This window comes from Corythoichthys intestinalis, chromosome 18 (genome assembly GCF_030265065.1).
Source record: "Corythoichthys intestinalis isolate RoL2023-P3 chromosome 18, ASM3026506v1, whole genome shotgun sequence".
Classification (NCBI taxonomy): domain Eukaryota; kingdom Metazoa; phylum Chordata; class Actinopteri; order Syngnathiformes; family Syngnathidae; genus Corythoichthys; species Corythoichthys intestinalis.
This window is the reverse complement of record NC_080412.1, coordinates 14,862,501-14,876,758: the sequence shown is the minus strand read 5'-3', so window position 1 is coordinate 14,876,758 and position 14,258 is coordinate 14,862,501. Positions and strand designations below refer to the sequence as shown.

Below are 14,258 nucleotides of genomic sequence, written 5' to 3'. Positions count from 1 at the left end.
AAGCCAAACGCCATGTTTAAAGATAATTAAACAAACAAACACACACACACACACACACACACACACACACGTAAATTGTTGTCAAGTCCCCAACATAAAAAACAAAGCACCTGTACACTTCATCTTCCACAATGTGTCGTCCGCACTGGCCGTAAGCATTGTTGCCCATGCTGAACACTACGAGAGACACACAGCGAGGATATTTACACCTACATGGTTTGAAGGTAATCATTCTTCTCAAGCAAGAGCCTTAATTGTCTCACAGTGAGACGAACAAAACATATGAGCGTATGAATCGACCTCCTTCGCTGTCAGTTAGCACGAGTGCGTGGGCCCGTCCGCACGAGACCTGCATCACGCGTGTTTTCTGCGGTTCTCGTAGAGGCAGCAGTACGGGCGATGGCTCCAGCACGTAATCGTAACTGTGAACTGAAAGCACAACATGGATGCAGCTGGCAATCATCCGCACACACAAAAAAAAAAAGAATATTTCTACTAGTACTGTAGGACATCACGACAGGCATCGTCAAAATAATGTACTTTCCATCGACTTTTTACACGTATATCGTCACTGTCACCTTAAAGAGACTTGCTCCTGCAATTTACATTCTGGACAGCAGATGGCGCCTCACCTGATACATTATAGGATTCCAAATGCCTTGGTATGACCACCAGTCGGCATCAAGATGTCCCTAACAGTTATAAAATAGGCTCCTCCTGCCGACTGTACTTGAGCAATGCATGCAAGATAATTGAGAATAGCAACACATACCGTATATTCCACACAGAACACAGACAACAAAATTTGTTTTAATTGCAGTATAAACTATATAATGCTAACTTAATATACCGCAGTCTTAAAAGTCAAAACTACAATACTAGTCACTTGTATTAGTAGATTATTTATTTTAGATATCTTTACACTAGTGCAAAAATACACATATGCTTCCGTTTACACTGGATAGTTTTAGTTAGTGGCACTACTTGGTGCATTTAACATTTGTGGCAGGTCAGTTTAATGTGAATTCAAAAACAATTTGAGTCAGGGAAAAGTTATTGTAATTGTATAATTTTTTACAACATAATTATGAATGTATTATGTCGTGGCATATCAATATCATGATATAAAATGGCCCATGTCATGATAAGATTTTCATCATATCGCACGGCACTAATTTCTACGACCTATACTAGTCTTACGTCGGCTACGCTGCGTGCGTTGGAACCCGAGCTGAGAGTCCTTGTTGAGGCCGGCACCCCACAACTTGGTCACATCTCTCGTGGATGAGGCGAGGAGGGTGAAGCCGTACCCACAGGCGGCGGACGAGATCTGACAAAAGTGGAGCCGTTACTCAACCGCACATCACTCAACCATAGATGGGAGAGGCTTCCCTCCTACCTGCTCTGCCGTCTCCAGTCGGTAAGGTGTGAGCTGGTATTTGCGAGGCTTCTTCCTGCCGCTGTCAGGGATCACAAAGCTGGGAATGCCCAGTGCTCCCGTGAAGCTGAAGCCCCACACAAACACTTTATGGCTGGGTTTTCTGTGCTGACCCACGTACTGGAACACCGGAACACTTCCGGTTTGCTCCCACGGATTCTGGGTGCCGCTGAGTGTCGCATGGCTGCAACAGTGAACTTTGAGCACAGAGAGGAGGCGCCGTCGAGTGCATTGAAGAGACATGACGCTAAAAAACAAATGGAATGGATTAAATATTTTGTTGACAAATATAGGTGTCCTTCTGCCGTGAATTTAAATGAGTTTGTCACTAGTTAAGTCCAATCCATTTAAAGTACGGGAGCTGATCAGGTCTCCCAGGTCAAATCTATTGGATGTCCGTCTCTGTCAATTGCAGCAATGCATCAATATTTGAAGAGGGAAATATGAGCTGAGACATGACTTTTTTGAGTTGAAAATGTGGTCATGGGACAAATAAAACTAATGTAACAATGCACCATTTCCCTCTTTCTATAGTATGGAAAGAGGGAATGGCGAATGAGGGAATACTGTATAGAATCTATACAATGTATAGACCAGTACATTATAAACAAGGATGATGCACACCAAAGATTTACACTCACTCACACACAACAACAAGGTCTCACTCATGTAGGTAAATAACACATTTACAACAAACATGCATGACAAGGACTCACATACTTATATGTATGACATATATGAGGGTAGATTTATGACGGCCATGTAAGTTCCTGGCGTCCATCTTGCGTCAGAGGACTTCCCGGGTACTCGATAGTAGCGGACGTAAGAGGAGTGATTTTCTCCACTAAAATACAGGTGGATTAAACAAACTATTTTGTTTCGAACAACCATATTCGCGTGGCTATGATTCAGGCTTGATTTTGAGAAACTGTTATAAGTATTAGGAAATATGCATTAAATTTACTGCATCTCAGACGTTTATGACAAACAAATCCGTTTGAAAATTGAGCAGTTTAAAGCTTTTTTAAAGTACACGTGCTGTTGACTGATGTTAATCGAATGGGACTGACGCAAAATGGCCGACCAGTGACAACGCCTGTCCCCGTTGCTCAGAGCGCGAATCAGACTTGTCTAGCTTAATATATGTGATTTCTCAGCTCATCTTCACAGAAAATTAGTCACACAACTGCATACACAACGTAATCGAAAATACAGTTTGAATAATTGGATATTTGCTGCTATGGCCTCTGAAATGAACCAGAAAGTGAGCTGCTCGGTTACGACGGTTTGAGTTTTAAACATTTATGAATAACTTTGAGATAAACTTACCTTTGCGGCACGTGTTGTGGTAAGAATAATACTTATGAATTAAAACCTTCCAATATCATTTTCACGTGTTTTTTTTACGTGCCGACTGCATTTTCAACTAGGAAATGAAATGTTTTTACTTCCTCCGCCTTCTTCTTGTATATTGGCAGTTTACCCCTCGGTACCTTGGGGCATTACCGCCATCTACTGGATGTTTTTAGTTCCTGTTCTTATTCCACTCTTTATTCATGTGTTGAGTCGCGGCAGAACATCAGGGCGCCGCCCAACGAATGGACTGTAATTACAACAGTCAAATTTGATTTTAGAAATCGTACATCGTTATCATAATTTATTGATTAAATATTTTATTTTTTTTCCAAAAAATAAAGCATCAGACGCTTTCCCTAGTCTAAAATCTAATTTTTTAAATTATAATTTATACTGATCAAAATGAGGATGACGTTTGTCATACAAAATGGAAAATATAGATCTTATATTTTAACATTTATGTATCGTCCCATACAGTTTTCTTTTAAATTTAAAGTGTTGTTTTTTTAATGACTATTTAAAAAAATAAAAAATACTGGGTCTAGGTTTTGAGACCGGCTGTGAATGCTTTTACAGTACCATTGACGGCACTAGACGTCCAATCAGTTTTGAATGGAAGGGCTAATGAACGAACAAGTGGTCATCTAAGCTAGGATCCATACACCGAGTAGGTCTGCAAGCACAGACGGTAATCCTTTAAGAGGATCACTTCAGGAAGAAGGTGCAGAAAGGAGACGGTTGGAGCACAAGATCCACAAATATGATCATCTCCAAGCATTCTGATGTAACTTTATGATGGAAAGGTCTGAGAGAGGTTAAGGTAAGGACTCTTTAATATCAAAGTTTTTGAAGGTGAAATACAAACTCACAAAAAGTTGGAGATATTGGCATTTCAGGTCAAATTCTAGGATGAGCCTAAACATTTTTTTTTTTTTAAATACATCAGAAAATGGATGGAGACTATTTAAAATCAGATAGCGCCAAATGTCATCCTAACCTGCACTAGGATTGCTATTTACATGCTGTTCGGGCAGTACAAAAACTTTTTACACCTGATATTTAGCGCTCTTGTAGCGTTATCAACATTTTAAAAAATGTTTTTAATCCTGAAAAAGTATATTTAATATTCATTAAAGCCACTATGACGTTAGAACCAAGTGCTTCAAGATCAGAAAATAGAACCTGGACTGCAATAAATATGCATTTGAAATGTATTGCACCATAAAATATTAAGTGTGCTTGAAGTCAAACCTATGATTTATTTTAAGAAATCCTCATTGTTTTAATTTATTCAAAATGAACTCACTTAAAAACTTTGCTTTTTGAAAGATTTAGATTCTACACGGAGAAATATGGTAGGATTATCGTTATGTTCTTAATCCTGAAATATAAATGGTAAACTTTAATGTATTCAATTTACATAATTCATAGTGGATAGAAAAAATATCACTTATAAAAAAAAAAAAAAATGCATTTAAATAGATGTAAAAGAGAACATACGGAAAAAAAATATTCATTTGTCTTATCCCTTATTTTTTAAAAAATTAAAGTTGATTTTTACTAACTTTTTATAAAATCATTGCATTACAGTTCAAATGTTTTCATATAAAATGTATTAAACGTAAAAATGCATGTGTAAAAATAAAGTTTTTAACCCTGTATAGAGCCCTAATCTGAATAATGAATTTAAAAAATAATAATTGACAAAAAAAAATTCTCATCGATATGCCCCAAAATCAACATCACAAAGTGATCAAAAATAAACAAAGTAACAAAAAACCAAAAATCAATAGAAATGATCTGGTTTTAGTTAAGTGTTAGTCTACCGACCAGCAGAGCAAACTATTCCCATGCAATTATTTTTTTGGTAATGTATTTGTATTAACATTTTTATTAATTAATACATGCACTTTTAAAATTAAATAAAATAATTAAAAAAAAATAAAAATGACATTAAAGATTTTTTAAAATTACCTAAAATTGTTACTTGCCTTGTAAGGTCATAGATAAAAAACAACAGTGCAGAAGCTCAATACCACTAAATTGTATCAGTTTTTATTTACCTACCACTAGAGATGCGTTTTACTCTTTTAGAATCTACTACAGTAAATGGGAATGCAATGGCAAAATTAAAATTTGATTGCATGACTACCAACAGTGATTACAAGATGGCGGCGGCAATGCTGAAGGTTGCGTGCAGCCTGGCGGGCTGGTTGGGTCTCTACGTACTGCTGTGCCGGCTCTCGCCACAGCGCGGGCCCGAGTGGAACTGCCGACTGGTCACGCTGACGCACGGGGTCGCCATCATGATGTTGACGGCGTACGTGATCTTCGTGGAAGGTCCCTGGCCCCTCACGCACGCAGGTCAGCGAATGATTTTTGGTTGCCGTTGACAATAATAGACATCCAATTAGACTTCTCAGCCAAAACGGATTGGACATCTATCACCATCAACGGCTGCGACAAATCAGTCCATTCATTCCCAGGTAGTGAGAACACGGAGCTGCAGACGTCGGCGCTGTGCGTCTGCCTGGGCTACTTTCTCTTTGACATGTCCTGGTGCGTGCGCTTCGGTGGTGAGAGCGCCGTCATGCTAGGCCACCACGCCGCCAGCATCGCGGGCATCCTGCTGGCGCTTCTGATGGGCGTGTCGGCATGTGAGACGTGCGCCGTCATCTTCGGTAGCGAAATCACCAACCCCCTACTGCAGGTCCGCTGGTTCCTACGCCGTCTGGGCCGCTACGACAGCTTGCTGGGCGACACTGTGGACCTGCTCTTCATCGTCCTCTTCGCCACCGTGCGGGTGGGCGTGGGCGCTTGTATGTTTTACTGCGAGCTGACCTCGCCCAGGACTGCGCCCATCATGAAGCTGGGCGGCGTTGTCATGTACGGCCTGGCCTGGGTGTTCATGGTGGACATCGCCAGGTTCGGATACAAAAAAAGTAAAATGCGCTACAAACAGTGGTGTGAGAGGCGCAAAGAGTTTCACGTGGATGGACATCATTTAGACAACAGGAAGAGTGGTTGCTTCAAATCAGAATGAAACAGGGGTGATATCATGACTTTTTTGTAAGTTTACTCATGATTTACACACCTACCAAATTTCATGAGATTTGGGGAAACGGACAAACTCAAAATTGTCCAGCAATTTACTCCTGGATATGCTTCCAAATTCTACACTTCAAACCAAAATGACTGACATCCTTTGTCTTTTCAGTCAGGGCTTCTTGAGATTTTTTTGTGGGTCTACTCAAGCTTGACAGGCCTCTCAAATAACATGCTGCCAAGAGAAAACGGCTTTGGGCTAAGGTTAGATTTCATACTTGAGTGGTGCTTATCAAAAGTAAAAATGAATGAGCATAAAGTTCACAATTCACACCAAAATGGTAGACTTTTAGAGATTTTTTTGTGGGTCTACTCGTTATTGACATACATACATAATTTAGAGCAAGATGTCTTCAAAACACTCAACATGCATTTGAATTATTTTGTCACAGAGATACATACATTGGCCTTGAAGGTGGAATTTGTAAATGGTTCAAGTTTAGAATTTTATTTATCTTATTGGGGAAGGGTGATTTGTGATACGAGCGGGGTCAAGTATCAGATTCAACTTTTAACTCAAGGCACTGCTGCGTAAGAATAAAACAAATACAAATTAAAACAAGTAAATGTTTTATTTTTTAATAACTTAAAAGAGGAATTTCAAATATATACAGTATATTAAAAAAAAGGCCCAAAACAGGCTTTCAGCAGGCATGTTAAACAGTGTCAGTGGCATTTTTCAAGTCATTGTAGGCCTGGGCGATAAATCTGTTATCAATTCAAGTTTTAATAATTAAGAGTTTGTCCTGTGTTGTTGTTGTTTTTGCATAAAAGGAAATCTAGCTAATCTAGATTATTCCCCATAAGAATTTCTTTCTTAAATTATTACTTTGTAACAGCAAAAATAGGGATAAGACTTTTGTACTTTATTTATGTTACCTTTTTTTCTACACTTCATATTTTTTTACCCTGTATAGGGTAAGTGATGGTTTTCAGAATTAAAAAAAATAACTACGAGGCCATGACATTTTGGGTCTTGTGGACAACAATATCAACATTTGCGATGATAGTGATGTCGACATATATAGACGCCAGATCTCAATTATAATTACATGTTTATTATTATATTTTTTTTTTTTGAAGGAGATAATAAAATTATAATAAACCTTTAAAGGGCTCCACGGACAGAAAGACTTGTTCTACTTGTTGTTCTTAAAAGATAAACGTTATTTTGAGTTAAAAAACATTGATATTGAAACCACTCTTAACGTTTTCGTTTTTATGGCGTTTGTAAAATTAGTTTAACTAGTAGGTCGCCATTGTTGTTGACATCGCAGGGCGGTGGCGTCACATGGTTACACTGCCAGGCTTCCACAGTATGACTAGCGACATAAACATGTCATCTCTTCAACCCTTTCATTTTGAACCCGGGAGGAACATTAATGACCATAACAGCACTGTCGATATTTCACAAAATAAGCAGCAAAAGCAAAATGACCAAGAAAGACAGGATAAGACGAGACGAGAGTAGTTAAAAAAAAAAAAAAAAAAACGGTATTCTGCCACAATGTGCTACACCAGCGAAATGTTCTATAAGAGGCGAATTTGACACCCAAAGTGCTACCATGCGCTTTCAGCTTGTTGTGTTTAGATGCATACAGACAGAACATACTGTAGATGCCTTAAGAAAAAACATCAACGTAGTAATATCAATTAAGGGTGGTTTCAATATAATGTGGTCAATCTGCTTTAAAACTACCACAAGAAAACACAATGCTTAAAAATATGAGAGGGAAACACATGCAATATGTATTTTGAGGCAATGAAAAAAAATAAAAGAATAAAAACACTACTAATTACTCGCCACTTTTAACTGATGAGCGCGTGTGTTGGACTTTTCGCCACGTAGAAGGAATTGCAGTAACCTGGTAGTATTCATCGAGTAACTGACAATCTATGTCATCAACCCGAGCGTCCATAAAACATGGCGCCCTCCGTAGGTCAAAACATGTACTAAATATTATAGATTTTTTATCAATGGCAATATTTTAGGCGTTTCGGATAATATATTTTAGTAAAAGAGAAAAATTTTGGGTTATTAAAGCAAGTCTTTAAGTCCGAGGTTCCCTTTAATGAAAAACTTGACTAAAAACAAATACAATTTATCTATAACACCCCCAAATTTTTTTTTTCTTCTACAGTATTTAACTCATCGCCTGCCATTAACAAGGAGAGATATCCAATTCATTTAAAATGGGAGGACTGGAAATATGACTGAATGCTCATATTTCAGTGCCAATGACAGTTCGCCCCTCTCTGTCAAAATTAATCGGACGTCAAGCGCTGTCAGTGGGAGGCAATGGCTTCAAATCGTGCCCTTATAAGTGTTAAAAAAATTTTGCGCTTTTTCTGTCTTCTGTTCTCATTGTCCCCTTTAAAAAGTGGGTGGGGGAAAATTTTATTTGTAGGCCATATCGCCCAGCCCTAACTCACTGACCTAACTCACTGACTGCCAATGACGGCAATAGACATTCAATTGGACATACCCTCACCCCTGTCCCTCCCCCCAAAAAAATAAATAAATAAAATAAAATAAAATCTAAAGAAAGGGACTTTTGTTGATTTTTCTAAATGGGTTGAATGGTAAAAAAAAAAATGGATAAGTTGCATTCCTCACCGCTTTAGTCCTTCTTGGCCAGTTTGTCCTTGCGCCTCTGCCGCACCTCTGCTACAATTTTGAGCAACGACAGCAGGAGGGGTACACCCATGGGCAAGAAGAGTGGGATGTAGATGGCAAACTTCTGGTCACTGGGGAAGTAGAGAAGGTGTAGCAGCGAAGGGTCGAAGAAGGCTCGCTCTGACGCCAGGATGGCCTCCTTGCTGTACTGCAAAGCGAAGGCCAGGTTGCCTGACTCCAACTCGGCTGTTGCCAGCTGCAGCGACGCCACGGCGTTGGACACCTGCCTCCCACCAAAAAAAGAAATATGCATAGTATTTTATAAAAAAAAAAAACAACAAAAGACATTTAAAAAGAAAATGTCAAATGTTTAAATTAGTCTACAGTAATGTTCAGAAGAATTAAGACAGTTTGCCATTCCACTGAATGATGAAGTGTCTTAAAACATTTGACCAGGAGTGTGTTTTAAAGTTTTATTTTTTTTCATTTTATTTTTTTTTAAAGACAAATATTTTAAGATATTTTCGAAAAACTTAATGAAAAAATTGTCTATTTTTGACGAGGGAAAAAAAACAATCTTTAGAGAAAAAAAATATTTTGAGAAACAAGGCTTTACCACAAAATATCAAAACTTATTCTGACAGGGATAAATTTTCTTTCATGAAGGTCTTCCATTTCCTCCAGAACTATAAACTGTATATACATGTTTTACTTCAAAATATACTTTGTCTTCAAAATATTTCAATATTTCTTCATAAAAATTTCCTATTTCACTCAGAATGCTGACGCCATTATAGTGCTCACGCTAAACCTTTTTTCCCCTATTCCATAGTATTGAACTCATTGTCTGCCATTGACAACGTTAGAATTCATTTTAACTAGCCAGCCAGTTAATGCTTATTTTTCAGTGCCACAGACCGCATTAGACGTCCAATCCATTTTGACTAAGAGGGGTGAATAAACGAATGGATTGGATGTCCGTCAATGGAAATGGTTAGACAAAAATACTGCATAAAACAGTGCATTTCTGTTTTCATTCATTTGAACTGTATTTATTTTGTTTTTAACATTTTATTTTATTATTTTTTTTTTTTTACTTTATAAAGACAGAAATATAAAATTTACAAATATTTGTTTTTTCCAATTATTAAAAATCACTTGACCTATATCAGGTTAACATAACAGCCAAATCATTTTAAAGATTTTTCCAAAAATACAAAAAACTGACAAATTATTTGTTGAATTTTTGATACTTAATATAAATTTTAATTATTTTTGTAAAAAATGACTTAAGCAATTGCCTTAAGAAAGTGACTATACACGTTTTTCCCTCAAATATGTACCTTTTAGGGCTGTAACCCCAAATTTTTCTAACCTTACGTCTTTTGACTCATTGTGTAATCGTGATTTTCTTTAACATGTTGCCTAAATACTTTGTACTCTAGCCTACACACACCCGTCCTGACCTGCTCCGCAATGTTGTCGTTGATCACGATGGTGTCGATCTGGTCGAGCAGCTGCACTAGCGACGTGATGGTTGTGGTCGCTGTGGCGATGTTCTCCACGCTGTGACTCCACATGAGGCGGTCCAGCTCCCAGTCAGACAGGCCCGAGTAGCCAGGCGGCGCCACTAGGATGCCGGCGGTACGCGCCGTGGGCTTCACGCCGAGCAGCAGACTGCAGAGGGCGGCGTTTAAATGATGATGTCACACACACAGGGCATTCTTTTGATGACGCCACTTATTACCGGAGCTGTGCGAGAAAGACGCCCATCACTTTGGCCATGTTGATGTGGACGTCGACAGGTAACGTACCATTTGCTCTGTTTACGTTATATATCTGGGAAAACAATATTGATCGTGTGTCAGATTCAACTGCTGCACCGATTTTTTTCTCTTTTAATACTAAATTACTCCATAATCACTTCAATGTAAAATAATTTCTATCTTAGCTTGGGCAGGCACTACCTAACCACTATCAGTGCCATTGAGGATGATGGACGTCCAAGCTATTTGAACTGCGAGGTGCTGACAGCGAATGAACATATTTTTCAAAGCTCACCATGATTCCACCCCAGCGCGGCGAATGAAAGGCATTTGAGGCGACCAGTCGTTTCTGGGGGTCGAGGATGTGCAGGGGTGAATGTTGTGCGTCGGGCATGTAGAGCAGGAAATTGAGCGGCGGGTTGGACGAGGCGGCGTTGGAGCCTGGGCATCAGAGAAAAACGATCATTTCTGTGTGATCCGAGAGCCAGATTGGAAGCGAGCGGTCGTCAAATTACCCAGTCGAGACTCTGCGGGGTTGATGACGTGTGCCAGGCTGTCGGCGCTCAACGTGTAGGCGCTGTGGTGGTCGTCGAAGCGGGCATTGAAACCCAGCATGGTGTAGTACAGCGTCTGCTTGAAACAACGACCTCATTACACATTTGTGCCGGCAACTAATTTAGTCCACGTATTTTCACTAATAACGGGGCACTCTTTTTAGTCATTCGCTGCCATTGACGACGCTAGATTTCCAATCCATTTTAACTCTTATTTTAATGTATTTTATTTTTCCCAAATAGCTTAAAAAAAGAAAAATTATTCCTTTACATTTATGTTTTTTTAGGGCTGTCAAACGATTAACATTTTTAATCGAGTTAATTACAGCTTAAAAATTAATTACTCGTAATTAATCGCAATTCAAACCATCGATAAAATATGCCATATTTTTCTGTAAATTATTGTTGGAATGGAAAGATAAGACACAAGACGGATATATACATTCAACATATGGTACCTAAGTACTGTAATAGATAGTACTGTGATAGAAAGACTTGTAGTTCTTAAAATGTTAGTACAAGTTATAGAAATTTCATATTAAAACCCCTCTTAATGTTTTTGTTTTATTAAAATTTGTAAAATTTTCAATCAAAAAATAAACTAGTAGCTCGCCATTGTTGATGTCAATAATTACACCATGCTCACTCTCCAAACCCATAAAATCATTTGGACCCATGCACCAGCAGAGGGCGCCAAACACCAAAAAACAAGTAACAAGCGGACATTACACTGATGTCATTTTAATCTGTTTGAGCGGGGCATGTGCGTTAATTGCGTCAAATATTTTAACGTGATTTATTAAAAAAAATAATTACCACCCGTTGACGCGATAATTTTGACAGCCCTAGTTTTTTTCCCACTAAAAAAAAAGGAATTATAAAAATGTTCTTATTGATGCCATTTTATTCTATTCATCAACTATAGAGTGCATTTCTTTTTTTGTTCATTTTAATGTTGTTTTTACCAACACTGAATTCGATATTAGTTGCTGTCAATGGCAGCGAACGAGTTAACTTACTGTCACAACAATAAAAAAAAAAAACCAAAGGGCTCGAACAAAAATGTAGTTTTCTTTATACATATGGAAATGTTCGTTCACCCTCACGATTCCAACTCAACTGAACTGTATTCCATCATAAACAAACTTTGTACCTGAGAATCTACACTAAAGTTGGCCAGAGGGCTGAGTTTGGAAAGGAGAGGTTGGACGAATGTGTGCACGGCGCCCTCTATGTCCCAGTAAAGGCGATGCGACTTGGGGTCAGGATTCAGCAGACTGAAGGTTATCTCGTACCCTAAAGTAAACAGAAATTCTGCTTAGTAACATGTGCACAGCGTGGGGAATTGTGTTGCTGGACGTGATGGCAATAATGTAAACAAACTACTAACCCGGACTGGATTTGAAGGATCTAATGCTGTCATCTTTCTTCGGCAGGCTTCCGGAACCCGGTCGCACTCGGTTGCTGAGGACGGCCATGATGTCGCCGTGGCTGAACGACATCACCCGCAGCACCTCCTTCACCCGGGGCTCCACTCCGGCCAGGACTTGTTTGAGCGTCTTGCCTGCTTTTGTCTCAGCGTCCGCACGCACTAAGGCGGTCCGGCGCTGGCCCACGTACACATCCACATCCTGTTTAAAGTAGGGATTAGGTTCATTGAGTGCAGTTTAGGTCACTTTTTTTTTCTTGGAAAATAGCCCTCTTACCTTAAAAGATACGATATTAAGATATATTAAATAGGAGTGGGAACCTCTTGGTACCTCACCATACAATATGATTTGCGATACAACGCTCATGATAACGATCTGACGATATGGTGATACAACGATTATCGATACATTGGTCAGGAAATCATTCTAGGATATCTTATAAACAACTAATAAACAGAAAACAAGCTTCTGCTGTGAATTGCAATGAGTTTATCACTAGTAGACGTCCAATCCATTTGAACTGGGAGGGTGGCAGCGAATGAACGATCCCTCCCACTTCAAATGGATTGAACGTCTATGGCCGTCAGTGGCAGCCAATGAGGTAATTTTGGGCCATTTAAGGTCATTTACCTGTTGATTTTCAGTTACTTCCTGTTGAGTTTGGGGTATTTTATGGGTTACTTCCAGTTTATTTTAGTTATAGAAAAGGAAGTGACGTGGGAATCACCCAAATAAATAGGCAGTGACTCAAACTCAGCAGGAAATGACCTGTAAATGCAGTGTAAATCGGACAGAATGACTGAATGCTCTGGTTTCGAATGAACGAACGTTCCCAGTCTACATGGATTGGGCGTCGAGCACCGTCAATGCAGCCTTAGAGTTAACTGAGACACTTTTATGGTGGAAGAGTTTGGTAGCAACTTGTTGGTTCCTTTTTATTTTATTTTTTAGACATTGACACCTTTTTAAAACGATATCTCGATTCTCGGCAGGCGCATATCGATAACCTTTCGGGATACAAAGTATCACGATATATCAACATTTCGATATTTTGTCACACCCCTAATATTAAATATAAATACATGAACTAGGGATGTCCCGATCGCATATTTTTGCACCAGAGTCTGAGTCACCTGATCTTGAGAATCTGCCCCGATCAGATACCATAAAGCTAGAATGTTTTTTTTTTTTAACAAAAGTTCCAAACATGTTACAGAACTGTACTGTTTACGGGACTTTCTCTTTTTCTGAAGTGTTGCGGAGTATAAAACGTATGGAATTTATGGATTGTTACTTTTTAGCCCTTTAAAAATTTAAGAAATATATATGTATACTGTCCAAAACAGTGTGTTTCCTTGTGCACTGCCTGACAGCCAGCTAACATTGAATGTCCTCCAATAAAACACAAAGCTTGGTCTTTTCTTGTTTTTATATGAAGTAATTTGTTCAAATTTGTGAAACTGTAACTAAACATGCATTTATTCAACACACCTGCACAATACACGTCCGTATACAAATACCATGTAGACACCAACACCAACCAACACCAACCACAGTTTACTTGAGCTACAAGCTATAAGTTTAGGTTAGCTTCCATACAGCAGGACCTATTTACAGATTTGGTTCACATAGCTTTTCCCCATAAACAAACATATACGTACAAGAAAGCTCTCAACAGCGTCAATGATACCGAAGGACTGCCTACTGTGCAAGTGAATGAGCCTGTGTTCCAAACTCTCACTTCCCACTCAAACTTCACACAATGGACGCAATTAATTATTATGACCACAAGGTGGCGGTAACATACTGTAAAATGTCAACTAGTTCTCAAGACTGGCGACTCTAGCCGGCACACAAAGTTTTTTTTTTTTTTTTTTTTTTTTTTTTTTAAATTAAAAACACGATCCTTTTCACCCGATTCCAATCCTCAAAAAATGGCCTGATCGGCCCGATTTCCGATCACATGATCAGATTGGGGACATTCCTAATACA

General features: G+C 38.8%; 3 protein-coding genes across 3 annotated transcripts in view; 1 reads left to right on the top strand and 2 right to left on the bottom strand.

Annotated features, from left to right (window-relative positions):
• Window positions 1–2,934, bottom strand: part of rcc1l (RCC1 like) — a 16,926-nt gene extending 13,992 nt beyond the window's left edge. Inside the window, exons 1-5 of the mRNA XM_057821012.1 lie at window positions 2,768–2,934; window positions 1,400–1,685; window positions 1,201–1,330; window positions 301–429; window positions 111–177 (exon numbers count right to left, since the gene is read on the bottom strand). Coding sequence (XP_057676995.1) covers window positions 111–177; window positions 301–429; window positions 1,201–1,330; window positions 1,400–1,681 — 608 coding nt within the window. The 5' untranslated portion in view covers window positions 1,682–1,685; window positions 2,768–2,934. The remainder of the gene's footprint in view (window positions 1–110; window positions 178–300; window positions 430–1,200; window positions 1,331–1,399; window positions 1,686–2,767) is intronic.
• Window positions 124–9,695, top strand: tlcd5b (TLC domain containing 5b). The gene is made up of 4 exons (XM_057821013.1): window positions 124–2,293; window positions 3,371–3,614; window positions 4,953–5,158; window positions 5,281–9,695. The coding sequence occupies exons 3-4, from the start codon at window positions 4,963–4,965 to the stop codon at window positions 5,835–5,837; spliced, it is 753 nt and encodes a 250-aa protein (XP_057676996.1). The 5' UTR covers window positions 124–2,293; window positions 3,371–3,614; window positions 4,953–4,962; the 3' UTR covers window positions 5,838–9,695.
• The window catches only part of pigs (phosphatidylinositol glycan anchor biosynthesis, class S), a 9,098-nt gene continuing 2,216 nt past the window's right edge, over window positions 7,377–14,258 (bottom strand). Inside the window, exons 6-12 of the mRNA XM_057821011.1 lie at window positions 12,227–12,467; window positions 11,990–12,132; window positions 10,798–10,912; window positions 10,578–10,723; window positions 10,264–10,355; window positions 9,983–10,193; window positions 7,377–8,799 (exon numbers count right to left, since the gene is read on the bottom strand). Coding sequence (XP_057676994.1) covers window positions 8,521–8,799; window positions 9,983–10,193; window positions 10,264–10,355; window positions 10,578–10,723; window positions 10,798–10,912; window positions 11,990–12,132; window positions 12,227–12,467 — 1,227 coding nt within the window. The 3' untranslated portion in view covers window positions 7,377–8,520. The remainder of the gene's footprint in view (window positions 8,800–9,982; window positions 10,194–10,263; window positions 10,356–10,577; window positions 10,724–10,797; window positions 10,913–11,989; window positions 12,133–12,226; window positions 12,468–14,258) is intronic.